Here is a 16,833-nt window from a genome sequence, read left to right on the forward strand (position 1 = left end):
TGTCATTGTAATAGCCGGTGTTCTCTAGAGGACTAGAACCGAGATTGGCTTACACAATATAGTCTAGGTGGTCCAACAATGGCTGTCCCTGCATTAGAGAGCCTGAGAACCCGACAGCTTCTCAGTTCACATGGCTGGGTGCCTCAACAGTCTCAATCTAGCTTTAAAGGCCTGGAGGAGTCCTGGAGAGCCACTGGTTTTTGGTTCACCTTGGAAGCCTGAAGAAGCTAAGCTCTGCCCTCATCCAAAGATGGGCAGCAGTGGTGGCAGCAACAGGGTAGATGAACTCACCAGTGAGACATGAAGGTAAGCAGGCAAGAAGCAAAAACCTTTTTCCCTCCAACATCCTATATCTTTTAGTATATATCTTCCCATTTTAATTCATGTAATCAACACAGTTCCTCACAGACATTCTCAGAAGCCAATCTTGATATTGATAATCCCTCACAAGGTGCTCAGGAGGCTTATGTCCTAATAGATTTTAGATCTGATCAAATCGATATCCAAAGATAACCATCATAGACAGGATTTCATTATTTTTGTTTTGTTTTGTTTACAGCTGAATGGTACTCTATTGTGTTTATTCACCCATTCATTCTGCCAGTGATGTCTTAGGCTGTTTCCATCTCTCAGTGCCTTGAATAGTGCTTCAATGAACAGAGAGGTGCAGATGTCTCTCAGCACACTGATTTCATTCCTTTGGGTTATTGCTAGATACACCATTATCCTATTTTTAGCTTTTTGAGGAAACTCCATAGTGTTTTCCATAATGGCAACACTAGTTTACATTCCTACTAAGAGTGTTTGGAAACTTTCTTTTCTCCACTTCCTTGACAGTGCCTGTTACCTTAAAAAAAACCCTCTATTTTTATTACTTTATTACTTTATTTATTATTTATTTTGGTCTTTTGAGACAAAGTCTCCCTGTAGCCGCAGCTGGCCTGGATTCACTAATGGAGACCAAGCTGGCCTCAAACTCACAGAGATCCGCCTGCCTCTGCCTCCCGAGTGCTGGGATTAAAGGCATACGCCACCATGCCCAGCTATTTATTTATATTTACTGAGTGCACATGTGTGCATATGGGTATACATGTGGCAGCACATATATGGAAGTCAAAGGACAACTTTGAGGAATCAGTTCTTTCCTTCCACGTTGTAGGTCTCAGGAACTGAACTCAGGTTGTTGGACTTAGTGACAGAGGCCTTTACCTGCACAGACATCCCTCAAACATCTGGACCTTTAGTCTTTTTAATGGTAGCTACTCTAGCTAGGATGAAATGACAACACACTATGGCTGGATTTGCATTTTCCTGATCAGTGATGATGAGCATTTTTCATGTACATATCAGCCGTTTGCTATCTTCTTTTGAGAAATGTTTGTTCAAATCATTTGCATGTGTTTAAATCAAATGTTTTTCTTTTCACTGCTGAGCTGTGAGTTCCTTGGATCTTCATCTTTGTCAGAGGTTTCTGCAGAGACTTTCTGACTTTGTCTTCTGCCTCTGCTGTCCGTTGACTGATTTTTGTTTGTTTTGTTTTGTTGGCAACGTTGGCAGACGTTCTCAGTTTGACAGAATATAGAATCCCACTTTTCTAATTTTTTTTTGCATTCACTCTTGGGGTATTATCAAAAAGTCATTGTCTTTAGTGTTGGAAGTGTCCTGCCTTCATAAGAAAATTTCCCTTCCCTAAAGGAAGTAAGGTAAATACACATTTAAGAAGGTTATGACATATTCCAGATTCCATATAGTAAGTTGTAGTTACACCATTTTAACTATTAATTTTAATAAAATAGAAAATGATTAAGCATACAAAGTCCCATCGTGGATTTCTGGGACCTAAGGAGAACGTGTGTTTACTTTCAGCGCCTCTGAGGATGTTTCCATTTCCAGCAGCTCTGCTCCTGCACTCCTCTGTGGTTTTGTTCTCAGTCTCTTAGAAGTTGTCCTCACAGTGTCAAAAAACATCTTCATGTGGTTTTAGCTTGCATTTCTTTTATTATTAGTGACCCTGAACACATTTTACTATATATTATGGCCATTACTCTTTCTTTTAACATTTAAGTATTGGCTTAAATTTTTTTTTCATTTAAAACAATTGGGTTTAAAAAGCTCATTTTTAAAAATTGAGTTTTTCAGCTATTGTTGGTTTGTAAAAGCTCTTTATATATTCTGGATAAAGTTATTTGTCAGTGTACTGTGAATATTTTTGTGGGAAACTTTTGATTAAAAATTCAATTTATTTAATAGATATTAGGCAGACTTGAAAATGAAGCTCAGTAGTGAGAACTTGCCTAGCATGTGTGAGACCCTGAGTTCTAGCCCTAGCTCCCCAAATCAGACAAACAAAATATGCATACTGTTGTATTAGATTTTCTAGTTCTTTTATCACTTTTGTTGAGTCATATATTTCAAAGAATTTGCCTGTTTTATTTAAATTGTTTAATTTGCTGGATATCACTCAATATTTCCTTATAATCTCTTTAAGATTTGTAGGGTTTGTAAATTCCTCATGTCAGAAACTTACTTTTTTTTTGTCTTTTTGAGACAGGGTCTCCCTGTAGCCCAGCTGTCCTAGAACTCACTATGTAGACCAGGCTGGCCTCGAACTCACAAAGATCCGCCTGCCTCTGCCTCCCAAGTGCTGGGATTAAAGGAGTGTGCCACCATGCCCGGCCTGAAACTTACATTTTTTTCTTAAAGAGTCTGTTGGGAGTTTTCAACCATAAAAATTGTAAAGACAAAATGTTGATGTTGTAGGTGACCTTTGTTATTTGACATTCTAAACTGCTTTCGTTGATTTTCACTCATTTTTATTTGTTCTTCTGTCTGCTTCCATGAAACGCAGTTGGCTTTTCTTTCATGTCTTCAAGTGTGGTTATCACTTCTTTCTTTTGGAACACCTTTCAGATTCCTGGGGTTCAGTGCTGGCATGTCTGATTACGCACACTGTGACACTAACCACCTGTATAACCACCCATAGAGAAGTCGGTACATGACATGCTTTGGCCATTTACCAAGGAAGAAATACAAGTTATCAATGAATACTTGAAATGTTTTCCATCTCATTAGCAAAGAAATGAAAACTATAATAGTAAAGTAATTTATCACCTAACAAATTGACAGTAACTTCAGAAAAGTAGGGAGTACCTAGAATATTCAAGAAGTAAGGGGGAAATAAATCTTACAATGCCATGATATTTACATTCTCCAAATATTTGCATTTCAGAGATACAAACTGAAACAATTATGAATGCCACTGTCTAGATGACTAAGACCAGACTCTAGATTCTGCTCAGGTGGAGTCAAATGTTTTGACCTTACTGGATGAGATGAGATTGAGTGGGATACTCCACCTAGCATGCCTAATGCTCATCAAACCCTCCTCTTACTATCTTTTTCATAGTGACAGAGGCAAAGGTAGGTAGGTAGGTAGATGCAGATAATGGAAGGATAAATGACAGATTATATATATATATATATATATATATAACACATAGGTAGATGACAGATAGATGAAAATGCTGTATTATATAGACAGGTGACAGCTAGATGATTGGTAAGTAGATAGAGGATGGATGGATGGATGGATGATAGATGACAGATGCAGAATACTCTCTGATTATGACAGTAAGTGGCTCTCGGTGTGTTGCACATCTTTGTTGGTGATAATTCTGGGAAGCCACTGTGAAAAGAAATGAGGAATTTTCTTTGCTTTTCAACAAAAGGAGATGGTAAGTCAAGCGCAGTACAATCATCTGCTTTGAAGAACCCACAATTGTAGCTACAACTGAGATTTTATTATAATAAAATATGAACATGGTAGTTAAGATGGAATGTATCTATGAACATGTAAGATAGAAAACTTGAATATACTAATAGCCACTGAATTGATGAACATTAAAATGTAGTCCTTTGTGCCCACCATCTCCCAAATGTGCCCAAGTTGGATGATTTATGAGATAAACCAGACTGTCAAGGTACATACTGCTCTTGTCCTAGATAAGTAGATCGGGAGGAAAAGGGAAGGAACCATTTGGGGGTGACTTTTTTACTTGACACCAATATTAAGAGAGAATATATACAAAAATTTTTAGAAAGGCTGAAAATGTCCCAAATAGCACATAGAGAAGTTTACACGTGGGTGAAGCACGCCGAACAGTGAAACAAAAGGACCACATTTTTCTTTATGTTGTGATACCTCATTATATCATTGTATATTATATGTTGCTTATATTTAATTAAACACACATGTATGTTCCCTGGAGAGATTCAGGTCTTCGGCTTCACAGACCATGATCAGTTTGTTCTGTTACCTGATACAAGAAGGGCTCACACTGGAATTTCTGGAGATGCCGAGCACAGACAACCAAACAAGAGGAGCGCGTGGACGTTTACACAAAACCACCCCTTGCCCTTTTCATTTGGGGTCGGCCAACTCAGCTTTCTTTGTTTTTCCCCAGTCTCTCAATGGCTTTGCTCTGGTGGTGAGTGCAGAAGGGATGATCTTTTATGCTTCAGCAACGATTGTGGACTATCTGGGCTTCCACCAGGTAAATGAAGCAAAAACAGTTTTAGTCAGTTAAATACTGGGTTCTGTCACCTTTGCAAATGTGTAATGTTTATAAGGTTTAAGAATATTTAGCATCAAGCTTTTCACACCACACAACCCAGCTTTGCCTAGGGCACAGATATTTCATCCTCAGTGGAGTGACATGGTGCCAGGTGACCCTGAGTGAACTGCGACTCTATCCTCACTCAGCTTCTTATACTCTGAGCACCACTGGCAGCACCATCTCATCTGGTAATTCCATGTCTTAAACTTCAGATATTTGGCACACTTCAGATATAGTTTATTCTAGAAATACCCTTCAACTCAGCATCAATAAAAATTCTTCATTTGGACTTGACCAGCCCAGGTTAGATGATTACAGACCATAGGGCAAAGGGCTGGAGCACAGATGCCTCAAATACTAGACCATGGAGGTCTAGTTTCATCTACAAACAAGTACAAGAAGACATTCCACTCAAGGCTCAGAAAGTAATAAGGGAAGCTGTCTTTTATCTGAACTCAGAAAGAAGCTTCAATGGCAAATTAGCTCCAGTGAGAACCCAGATCTGCACTGCTGTGGAAGCAAGGCTGTGCCCTCCTCTAAGTTACTCCACATTATATAAATACAGTGCCTGTCAGGCTGTGCCTTTTCCTGGATGACTCCATTTTATAAGCAGCATTTGGCACCATTTGTAGTTCATATGCAGTGGCAGGGTGACTGTGTACCTCACTGTGCATGTAGACTTCACCATCTACCCAGTCCACCCATGAGGCATGAACTGATAACCTATTCCTAAAAGTAAAAAGGTGCCACACATGAACTTATCAAAATAGACTAGGAACCTTTGAGAATATGGGTGTATAAAAAGCCTTATCAGAAAACCCAGGCCTGAGAACTTATTTAACAAACCAGACTAAAGAAGGATGCAGCATCCTCACCTGGACCCCCAAAAGAAAAGGACACATACCTAAAATTGCAAAAGTGATGACCCCCACTCACCTATAATCTGACCATCTGATATGTGCATCAAGGGCCTGATAAAGAGTTCCCAGCTGTCCTCAGGGTTTTGTCTCAGCTTGGTCCCCATTGCTGACCTGGCCTAATCAGATTTAATCATCCATCCATCCATCCATCCATCCATCCATCCATCCATCCATCCATCTGTTCATCTGAACATGGTCTTGCACATCACCTCTATGTCCTCTAGGGTCCTGAACCTGGCCTCTGCAGTTCAACTCAGCTCTTAGGCCTAGCTGAGTCCTGCAACCCTGCCTAGCTCTGCACACTTCCAAACAGCTGTCCAATTCAGTTATCAGTCTTATCTACCCACTGCAGAAATTGTCTTTGTATCTGTACCAACTCTCTGCGTCTACCTCCAGTAAGGCCTATTTGAACTCCTTGTACTTTGCCATGAACTCTTTAACACTTTTGTAGCCAATCAATAGCCTACACATAAATAGATGATGGGCAAATGATAGAGAGATGGATGATATAGATGATAGATAAATAAATAGATAGATAGATGATTGGTACATAGGTGATATAGATGATATTGATAGATGATGATAGATAGATAGATGATGATAGATAGATGATAGATAGATGGATGATAGATAGATGATGGATGATAGATAGATAGATGATAGATAGATAGATAGATGATAGATAGATAGATAGATAGATGATAGATGGATGATAGATAGATAAATGATAGAGTCACTGCATGATGTGTGGCCTGAGAATTAGTATTAGGATTAAGGTTGGAATAAAGGAACCTATGTTTTCCAACTGCTGGCTCTCAAGGGAAACTGGAACAACTTGGACAAATTTTAGTCAACAAAACTGATAGAGCTTGTGAATTTATTATTGGATAAATTCTGACATTTTGGAAAGACACAAATGTGTATTTGTTTCTGGCATAATACACTCATGACAACTGATGCATAGTGGGGCTCCCAATCTGGAAACTAACCCAAGGTTGACAGATGAACTCACTGGGGCACCAGTGAAGCAGAACTGGGGCCCTTCAGCTGTGTTCGACTCCACAGAAACATCCCCTTTGAAGATGAGTTCACAACAAAGTCCTAAACACACAAGCCAAGCCATGGATGGCAACAAGAGCCAGCAGACAGTAAATGCATGGTCTCCCTCCCAGAACAATTCAAGACAAGAAGACACTGAAAGAAGCTAGACAATAAAAACATTTAAAATAGAAGGGGCTGAAAAGATGGCTTAGCTGGTAAAGGCACTCGTTGCCAAGACTGATGACCTATGTTTGATCCACATGACCTATGGGACCCACATGGTGGAAGGAAAGAACCAAGTCCCACAAGTTGTCCTCTGACCTCCACATGTGCACACTAGCACATGCACACACCCTCCCACATATACAATACATAAATGTAACAAAAATTGAAGTAGCAAAAGCTTTAAAAAGCAATATAAAGAGAGCACATCCTGTAATGAAAAAAGAACAATTAAGACTTTGAAAGTGAAGAAATGTATTAGTCAGAATTGGTCTGTCCTCCCTGAGATGACATCAACTCCTAGAGCAGACTGAGGCTGAACCATTTTCACTTCCTGCAGGCAGAAACTGTGCAGTTATCTCACTGTTAATATAAAGAGTTTGTGTCAGTTGGCATAAGGAAGTGTTGACGTGTATAAGGAAGTAGTGCCATGGGCGTAAGGTTAGGGTAAATAGAGCTCTGAAGGGCACTGACCACAATGGGTCTCCTAGACAACTGGCACTGGGTAAACTGAATCCAAGCCAGAGAGAGCAATTTCATCTCCTGCCTTGTACCACGTTCAAAGTAAATAACAAGGGGACGATAGATGTTTATAGAAGATAGCAGGGCAGAATTAGGAGATGTACGTGTAAGAGTGGTCACATAGTGAAACACCACTAGATGAAATTGATGTCACCACACATGGGCCAGTCTCACAACTGTGATACTACGCAGGAGGGCAAACTCTAAAGAACCCAGTATCCCTTTATGTGTAGTTCAACCTGCCTTTTCTCTGGACTCTGAGAATTTCTTTGTGTGAAATGTTCTCTTTAGACTGCCTGCCACTGAATCCAATGCATGGCTATGGACACACACCTCTGCCTCCTCCCTGAAGGTGTATGTTGCTTGTTGCTTGTTATCTGGGGTGCCACAGAACTTAGCCACAAAGTTATAGGCAATTCTGAGGATGCTGGAGAAAGATGGGGGATTTCATGCACTCTGGGTGAGGCTGCTAGTTACATTCTTAAAAAGTAACTTTTTCTAAAGTCTTGGCTGCTAAGAGACTTTTCGCCCTTTAGGAAAAAAAAAATATTCTAGTTATCATAATCATCCAGTTGGAAACAATGACAGTTAGAGGCAGACCAGTTCTGAGAGTCTAGCCCCATAGAGACCTTTCTGGAACTTACATGAATGGGCTGGTTCCTAGTGCAAAATATGAACTGCATTCTTCCTTATGAGGAGGGGATGGGGCAGAGGTTACATGGCCGTACCTTCAGTGATTTATCTGCACACGGCACAGTCAAGACCCTGAAGTCAGTCTTTGCAGGCATGGTTTCTGTTCTATCCACTGCTAGATAGCAACCCAGTGAGAATTCTAGTGCCTGCAAATGTTGGCTTGCCATCAGGGCAAGATTTACTTTGAGAAGATTAGAGGAAAGAGGACCAGAGAGAGGCTCGGGATCCAATGGGGCCTAGAGGCATCATGGACCTGCGCAGGTTGAGGTATGTGGCATGATTGATATGAAACACGAAGTACTTGAGTTATTTAGTAAGGAGGATGCCTCTGCCCAAGTGTCCATGGTCATGAGGGCACAATAGCACCGCCAAGCAGGCCAGGGCCTAGGGGCCATAGAATGGAGAGACCTAGAGGTAACACATGTAAATTCAGGATGAGACTAAAGCAACTGTTTTTGCTATTTGCTGTTTTTGTATTTCAGACAGATGTAATGCACCAAAACATTTATGACTACATCCATGTGGATGACCGTCAGGACTTCTGCCGGCAACTGCACTGGGCCATGGACCCTCCACAGGCAGTGTTTGGACACCCCCCACATGCTGAGGCAGGTGAGCCAATCCCATCGACACCCTCACTTTCCTCTATCTACACATGCGATTTCTTCCAGGATTCCACTTTCTCTGGAGTCTTCCTCCCAACGCTCCTTAGCCTGCAGTTGATTCATTCCAGACTGTTAGTGCTGAGGGCCTTTGTATCTTGCTGGCCATGTTCTACTCTGCTTTTCACTATGACAAATACTTGAGATACTCAGTTCATAGAGAGAAAAAGTTAATTTTTGTTCATAGTTTTGGAGGCTTCTGGCGATGGGCAGCATGTGACGGTTAGGAGTGCCTGGCGAAGCAAAGCCCCTTACCTACTGCCCTGCTCACAGAGAGAACAAGAAAGCGGTTGGGGTCGGTTTCCTGTTGCTGCAACAAAATACCTGACAAAAGCAACTTAAGGTTTACTTTGGCTCACAGTTCCAGATATAGTCTATCATGGCAGGGTAGCCATGGCAGCAGGAGTACAAGGTAGCTGTGTCACAGTCAGGAAGCAGAGAGAGATGGATGCTGATGCTCAGCTCATTTTCTCCTTTTTCTTTGGTTTAGGACCCCAGCCCGTAGAATAGACTTGCTCATGTCTCAGATGGATCTTCCCACCTCATTTAATCCAATCTAAAATCTCCCCCAAGACATGCTCAGAGGTTTATATCTCAGGTGATTCTAGAGCCAATCAAGGTGACAATCAAGATTAACAATTACAACTCTACTCTTCATCAACTACTTGTCAACTTGACACCCAAACACATCATTTTAAATCATAACAGGGTCCCACTATCCTCCCCTAAGGGCATGTTCCCAGTGCCCTAGGACCCCCACCACCACAAGCTTTCCACTACCACACAACACCATCATAGGTTGAAGACCAAGTCTTTAGCACATAGCCTCTGGGAAATACTCAAGATCCAGGCAACAGGGTTCTGCCACTTTTGCTACTCCCAGTTCTTGACACCACTGAAGAACTAAAGAACTTTCCACTTGTTTTTATGAACTCTCTCGTCTCATATATGCCAGGCAGCTTCTTTGGCCCAATTTAGATTTAACTTAAAAAAGACCCTTCAGGGTAGTACTGTCCTCTGTGTACTAGACCCTGCAAACCACTCCCCATCAAACCCATTGTACCTGACTGATAAAGGTGAGTTGGGCATAGAACTCAATAAGTAACAGGTGACAGTGGCCTTGGAGGGGACAGATGCATGCATGTTCTAAGGGGTGACATTACCCAAGTGTCCATGCAGAGGATGGCTTCCTGTTTCTTTCTCACACATCTAAAGAACTTTAAATAATTCAAAGTGTCTACCCAGCCTCAATATGCAACAGCATCATTCACCTTAAATCCAAGGCATCCACATGCCATATCGTTTATACAGCCCTACCAACACTAAGAAACTGACTTGCATTAGTTACTTTTCTGTTGCTGCGATGAACACCATAACCAAGGCAACTTATAAAAGGAAGAGTTTATTGAGCTTAGAGCTCCAGAGGGATAAGAAGTCATCATGGCAGAGAGGCATGGTAGGAGGCAGCTGGAGCAGAAAGCCAAGAGCGCACATCTTCAAGCAGGCTCAGGAATCAGAAAGATTGAGTTAAAAATGGGGCAAAGCTTAAGCCTGCCCCTATGATGTGTTTCCTCCAGCAAGGCTACACCTCCTAAACTTCTGCAAATAGCATCACCAACGGGGCCAAGTATTCATATATAAGGCACCTCTTTTGTGTGTGGGGGGGGGCATTCTCATTCAAACCACCACACTAACCCATAGTTACACATATACCAGTGCTAAAAAACAAAAAACAATGCCTATAAAGGCAGGGACAATGAAAGCAAAATCCACCAGAGTACTGCCTCTTGACACCACAGAGGATAGCGAAGGTTTGTGGATTTGTGGAGACTTGTGTGTTCCAGCTAGGGTGGCCTGTTTGTTACAAGTTTCATGGCTGGCCATTACATGTTCCTCCTGTGCTTATCCAATACCTTCATGGCTCTAGGCTGCCATGCCTCACCACCATACCTTTACATTATCTTGGCAGATAACAGCATCCTGGGGAAGCTTCTCAGGGCCCAGGAAGAGGGTAAGGGCTCACCCTCGGAGTACTCGGCCTTTCTGACACGCTGCTTCATCTGCCGTGTACGTTGCTTGCTGGACAGCACCTCTGGATTTCTGGTGAGTATGTGGATATTGGCCAGGGACATCTGGAATATGTTCCAACCTGGTGAACAGAAGGTAGGGGCAGAGTGAACCCTATGGGGAGTATCCAAGCACATAAACTGGCAGAGACTGCTTGGATAGAGAAAATGAGAGGAGATCTGCAGGGTTATGAGAAAAGCAGATAAAGTATTTAAAAGTCAACCACGCTCTCAAGTTTACTTGTATATTTGTTTAAATTCACTAAAAAGTTATTCTAGGTCTGGATATGTAGAAAAGTTGGTAAAGTGCTTCCCTCACATATAAGAAATCCTGGGTTTGATTTACAACACGACATAAGGTTTGTGTGGTGAGTCACACTTAAAATTCCAGCACTTGGAAGGTGGAAGTAGGAAGATCAGAAGTTTTGTTATCCTCAGCTACATAGAAAGTTCAAGGTCAGCCTGGAATACATGGGACCTTGTCTCTAAATAAATAAATAGGCCAGCAGGGCTTGAGAGATGGCTCAGTGGTTAACAGCACTGGCTGCTCTTGCAGAGGACCTCAGCTCCATTCCCAGCACCTACATAGCACTCCAGTTCCAGGGGATCTAACACCCTCTTCTGGCCTCGGTTGCCATTGCATGACACGGGTGCACTTTCATTTAGGCAAAGCACTCATTCACATTAAATAAATAAATGAATATGTAAACAATTAAATAATTTTTTGTTTTTTGTTTTTTTGAGACAAGGTCTCCCTGTAGCCCCAGCTAGTCTGAAACTCATTATGTAGACCAGGCTGGCCTTGAATTCACAGAGATTCACCTGCCTCTGTCTCTCGAGTGCTGGGCTTAAAGGCGTGCACCACCAGTGAGAAGGTGCGGTAGGTTGAGGTGCTTGCTGAGAATCCTGACTACCTGAGTGTGATCCCCAGGATCCATGTGGTAGAAGGAGAGAATGTACTCCTAAAAATTGCCCCCTGAACCTCCATGTGTGCACTATGGCTCATACACACACACATACACACACACACACACACACACACACACATACACACACACACACACAAACACACATACACACATGCACGCACACACACAATAAATAAATGCAATAGACATTTAAAATAAATGTAGTAAAATTTAAAATATAAATAAATGTAATAAAAATGTAAATGTATCCAATATTCTTCAGAGCACCACTTGCAGAGGACAAAGTTTCAGTTCCCAGCACCCACATGGTAGCTAATATCCATTTGAAACTCCAGTTCCAGGGAATCAGATGTCCTCTTTCTGACCTCCATGGACACTGCACAACATGGGTGCACTTACATATATCAGGCGATATACATAAAAATTTAAAAAATAAATATTTTAAAGAAAATATTTTATTTATTGTGCAATGCCCGCAGAGGTCAGAAGAGGCTGTCGGATACCCTGGGACTGGAGTTATGAACAGTTGTTAGTTGCCATATGGGTGCTGGGATTCAAACCTGGGTCTTCTGCAAGAACAGGCAGTGTTCTTAACCACTGAGCAATCTCTCCAGCCCCAAAATATTTTTTTTTAAAGAAACAAAATCCACTAATTTACTGTCTGCAAGAAATTCACCTTATCTCCAAGGATAAGCACCACCTTAGGGTGAAAGGATGGAAAAAAAATATTCCAAGCAATGGCATTAAGAAACAAGCAAGATTTGCTATTATAGTATCTGAAAAAATGAACTTCAATTTTAAATTAATCAGAAGAGATAAGGAAGGTCACTACATTCTGATCAAGTTAACAATCGACCAAGAAGTCACAACAATCATGAATATATACACAACAAACTCTGGTGCACCCAGTTTCATAAAAACAGTACTGTTGGACTTCAAGACACAGATTAACCCCAACTCAGTAATAGTAGGTGACTTCAATTTCCCACTTTCTTCAACAGACAGATCATCTGGCCAAAGAATAATCAGAGAAACATCTGAATTAAATGATACCATACATCAAATGGACCTAACAGACGTCTACAGAGTATTTCATCCAAGCACTAAAGAAGACGCATTCTACTCAGCAGCCCATAAAAGCGTCTCTAAAATAAGCCACATACTGGGGCACAAAGCAAACCTCAGCAAAAATAAAAAATTTGAGGGGCTGGAGAGATGGCTCAGCGGTTAAAAACACTGGCTGTTCTAGCAGAAGACCCAGGTTCGAATCCCAGCACCCACATGGCAGCTAACAACTATCCATAACTCCTGTTCCAGGTGATCCAACAGCCTCTTCTGTCCTCCACAGGCATTGCACAACACAGGTGCACTTACCTACATGCAGGCAGTACACGTGTACACATAAAAATAAAATATTTTTTAAAAATAAAAAATTTGAAATAATCCCATGTAGTCTATCAGACCACAGTGCAATAAAATTTAAAAGCAATGGCAAAAGAGGCTCTAGTAACTACAGGAACTCATGGAGATTAAACAATATATTCCTAAATGATGAATGGGTCAAAGAAGAAATCAAGAAAGAAATAAAAGTATTTCTGGAACTAAATTAAAATGGTAGCACAACAAAACCTCTGGGACACATTAAAAGCAATCCTAAGAGGGAAATTCATATCTCTAAGCACCTACATCAAAGTCAGAAAAAGTACACATAAATGACTTAATGGTACAACTTAAGAATCTGGAAAGGCAAAAACAAGCCAAACCCAAACCAAACAGATAAGAAGAAATAATAAAAATCAGAGCAGAAATCAATGAACTAGAAACAGAGAAAGCAATACAAAGAATCAATGACTCTAAGAGCTGATTCTTTGAAAAAAATAAACAAGATAAGCAAGCCCTTAGCCCAGCTAATCAAAATAAAGGGTAAATTCAAATCAGCAAAATCAGAAATGGGATGGGAAACATCACAACAGACACCAAAAAGATCCAGAACATTATAAGGGAATACTTTAAAATACTATACTCTATAAATTTGAAAATCTAAAATAAATGAATTGCTAAATTCAATTGATCTACCAAAGTTAAACCAAGAAGAGACCAATACTTTAAACAGACCCATAACAAATAAGGAAATTAAAATAGTAATACAAAGCCTCCCAACTGAAAAAGCCCAGGCTCAGATGGATTCACAGCAGAATTTTATTGGACCTTCAAAGATCTACAACCAACACTACTTAAATTATTCAAAGAGATAGGATCAGAAGAAAGAGAACCCCCAAGTCCTTCAATGAAGCCAGTATTACTCCAATACCCAAACTAGGTTAAAGACATACAAAAAAGAAAACTATAGACCCAGATCCTTAATGAACATAGATGTAAAAATTCTCAACAAAATACTCAAAAACTGCATACGGACATGCATCAAAAAGATCATCCACCATGATCAAGTCAGCTTTATTCCAGAGATGCAGGAATGGTTGAAGACACGTAAGCCAATAAATGCAGTAAATCATATAAACGGACTTAAAGAAAAAAAAATCACATGATCATCTTAATAGATGCAAAAGAGGCCTTTGACAAAATCCAACATGCATTTGTGTTAAAAGTCCTAGAAAGACCCCAGTGCAGTGGCCCACGCCTTTAATCCCAGCACTCAGGAGGCAGAGGCAGGCAGATCTCTGTGAGTTCAACGCCAGCCTGGTCTACATAATGAGTTCCAGGACAGCTGGGGCTACAGGGAGACCCTGTATCAAAAAGACAAAAAAGTCCTAGAAAGAATTGGACTGAAGGGAACATACCTCAATGTAATTAAAGCTATATACAACAAACCCACAGTCAACATCATTCTAAATGGAGGAAAACTGGAAGAATTCCACTAAAATCAGGAACTAGACAGGCTGTCCACTATCCTCACTCCTTTTCAATATAGTGCTTGAAGCTCTTGCTAGAGCAATAAGACAAGAGAAGAAAATTAAAGGGGGTATTAATTAGAAAAGAAGTCAAATTATCCCTGTTTGTCCATGATTTGGTATTATACATAAGAGATCCCAAAAATTCCACCAGAAAACTTCTAGAAATGATCAACACTTTCAGCAAAGTGGCAGGTTACAAAATCAATTTACAAAAATCATTAGTCTTTCTGTATACTAATAAAAAGCAATAGGAGAAGGAATTCATGGAAACCCTCCCATTTGCAGTAGCCTCAAAAAATAAAATATTTAGGAATAGACCTAACTAAAGACATTAAAGATCTCTACAATGACAATTTTAAATCTTTGAAAATAGAGATTGAGGAAAACACAAGAAGATGGAAAGACTTCCTCTGCTCCTGGACTGATAGAATTAATATCGTGAAAATGACCATTCTGCCAAAAACTATTTATAAATTCAATGCAATGCCAACTAAAATCCCCCATGACATTCTTCATAAAATTAGAAAACAATCCTAAAATTCATATGAAATCACAAAAGACCCCCAAATAGCCAAAGCAATCCTTAGTTAAAAGTGCAATGCTGCCAGATCTCAATTTTTTTTATTTCAGGGCTATAGTCATAAAAACAGCATAGTACAAGCACAAAAACTGACATGTAGATCAATGAAACAAAATGGAAGATCCAAATATGAGTGCATGTAATTTCAGCCACCTGATATTTGACAGAGGTGCCAAGAACACACACTGGAGAAAAGACAGAATTTTCAACAGATGGTGCTAGCAAAACTGGATCTCACCTGTAAAAGAATGAAATTAGACCTTTATAAATCACCATGCATAAAAGCTAACTCCAAATGGATTAAAAACCTCAAGATGAAACCTGAAACTCTGAAACTGTTAGAAGAAAACACAGGCAGTGACCTACAAGATAAAGGTGTAAGAAAGGATTTCTAAATCGGACATCAGTTGCTCAGAAATTAAGATCAGCATTTGACAAGTGGGACCTCATTAGAATAAAAGCTTCTGTACAGCAAAAGAAACAATCAAGGAAGTGAAGAGGAAACCCAGAGAGTGGGAGGATTAATATCCAGAATATTCAAAGAACTCAAAAAACAAGGAATCAAGAAAACAAATGGCCCAATTAAAAGATGAACAGAAAGTTCTCAAAAGAAGAGATAAAAATGGCTAAGAAAAACCTTAAAAAGTGTTCAACATCCATTTGTAATAAGGGAAATGAAAATCAAAACCTCTTTAAGATTTCACCTTACCCCAATCAGAATGGCTAAGGTCAAGAGAACAAATGACACCAAGTGTTGGCAAGGATGTGGGGAAAGGGAAATACTCATTTACTGCCGGTGGGATTGCAAACTGGTGCAACCACTATGGAAAGAGGTATGGAGAACTCTCAAAACACTAAAATTAAATCTACCATATGGTCCTGTTATAATATCACTCCTTGGCATATACTCAAAGGACTCATCCTACTGTAAGAGATACTTGTGCATCCATGTTTGTTGCTGCTCTTTTCACAGTAGCTAAGAAAGGGAAACAACCTAAATGGGCCTCAACTGATGAATGGATAATGAAAATGTGGTGCATTTACACAATGGCATTCTATGCAGTGGTAAAGACAAAATCATGAGATTTTTAGGTAAATGAATGGAACTGAAAACACAGGGAAGTAGCACAGACTCAGAAAAACAAGCAACTTATGTTCTCTCTCATTGTGGATCGTAGCACCAAATCCTTACATACAAGTATACCTGTCACTACTTATCAAAGAAGCTTCTTTTTGTGACAGATAGTGACTATTACAGAGTTCCACAACTGGCCAAACACAGAGGGTGTCTGTGAGATTCCCAGCCCTAAGTGACACATCTGCAATGGAACCTCTACACCTAAAGGCTCACAGAACATAGTGAAGCAGGGGGTAGAGAGAAGACTAATGCAGCTCTTAAGTCTCACCAGTGAAGCTTCCTCATGCATCAGCGGGCAATTAACACAGAAAGCCACAAATGGCCAAAATGTAGAGAATAAGAGCCTGCAGAATGCATTTCCTTGGATAGGACTCCTATATTAAAATATCACCCACCTAGGACTCAGGAGCCATTGCAGAAGATGGGGCAGAAAAATTTTAAGAGTCAGGGGTGGATGATTATAAGGACAACAGAATTTTCCAGGCTTCTGGGAACTTGCTCATATGAACTTATAGCAATGGTGACAGCATGC

The 16,833-nt window shown here is 40.3% G+C and overlaps 1 protein-coding gene across 6 annotated transcripts in view; it reads left to right on the forward strand.

The window, feature by feature from the left end:
• Window positions 1-16,833, forward strand: part of Ahrr (aryl-hydrocarbon receptor repressor) — a 91,609-nt gene that overhangs the window by 62,447 nt on the left and 12,329 nt on the right. For 3 of the 6 annotated variants that reach the window (XR_003846988.1, XM_008852486.2, XM_029555769.1), the window contains exons 5-7: window positions 4,464-4,553; window positions 8,497-8,626; window positions 10,646-10,779. Coding sequence is in view for 5 of the 6 variants with exons in the window: in XM_008852486.2 (XP_008850708.1) it covers window positions 4,464-4,553; window positions 8,497-8,626; window positions 10,646-10,779 (354 nt within the window). In the remaining variant the exon portion in view is untranslated. Of the gene's footprint in view, window positions 1-4,463; window positions 4,554-7,612; window positions 7,676-8,496; window positions 8,627-10,645; window positions 10,780-16,833 lie in introns of those variants that run through there. The other 3 variants (XM_029555771.1, XM_029555772.1, XM_029555770.1) reach the window with 3 other exon arrangements.

Source organism: Nannospalax galili, unplaced genomic scaffold (genome assembly GCF_000622305.1).
Source record: "Nannospalax galili isolate Female #2095 unplaced genomic scaffold, S.galili_v1.0 scaffold1146, whole genome shotgun sequence".
NCBI classification, from domain to species: domain Eukaryota; kingdom Metazoa; phylum Chordata; class Mammalia; order Rodentia; family Spalacidae; genus Nannospalax; species Nannospalax galili.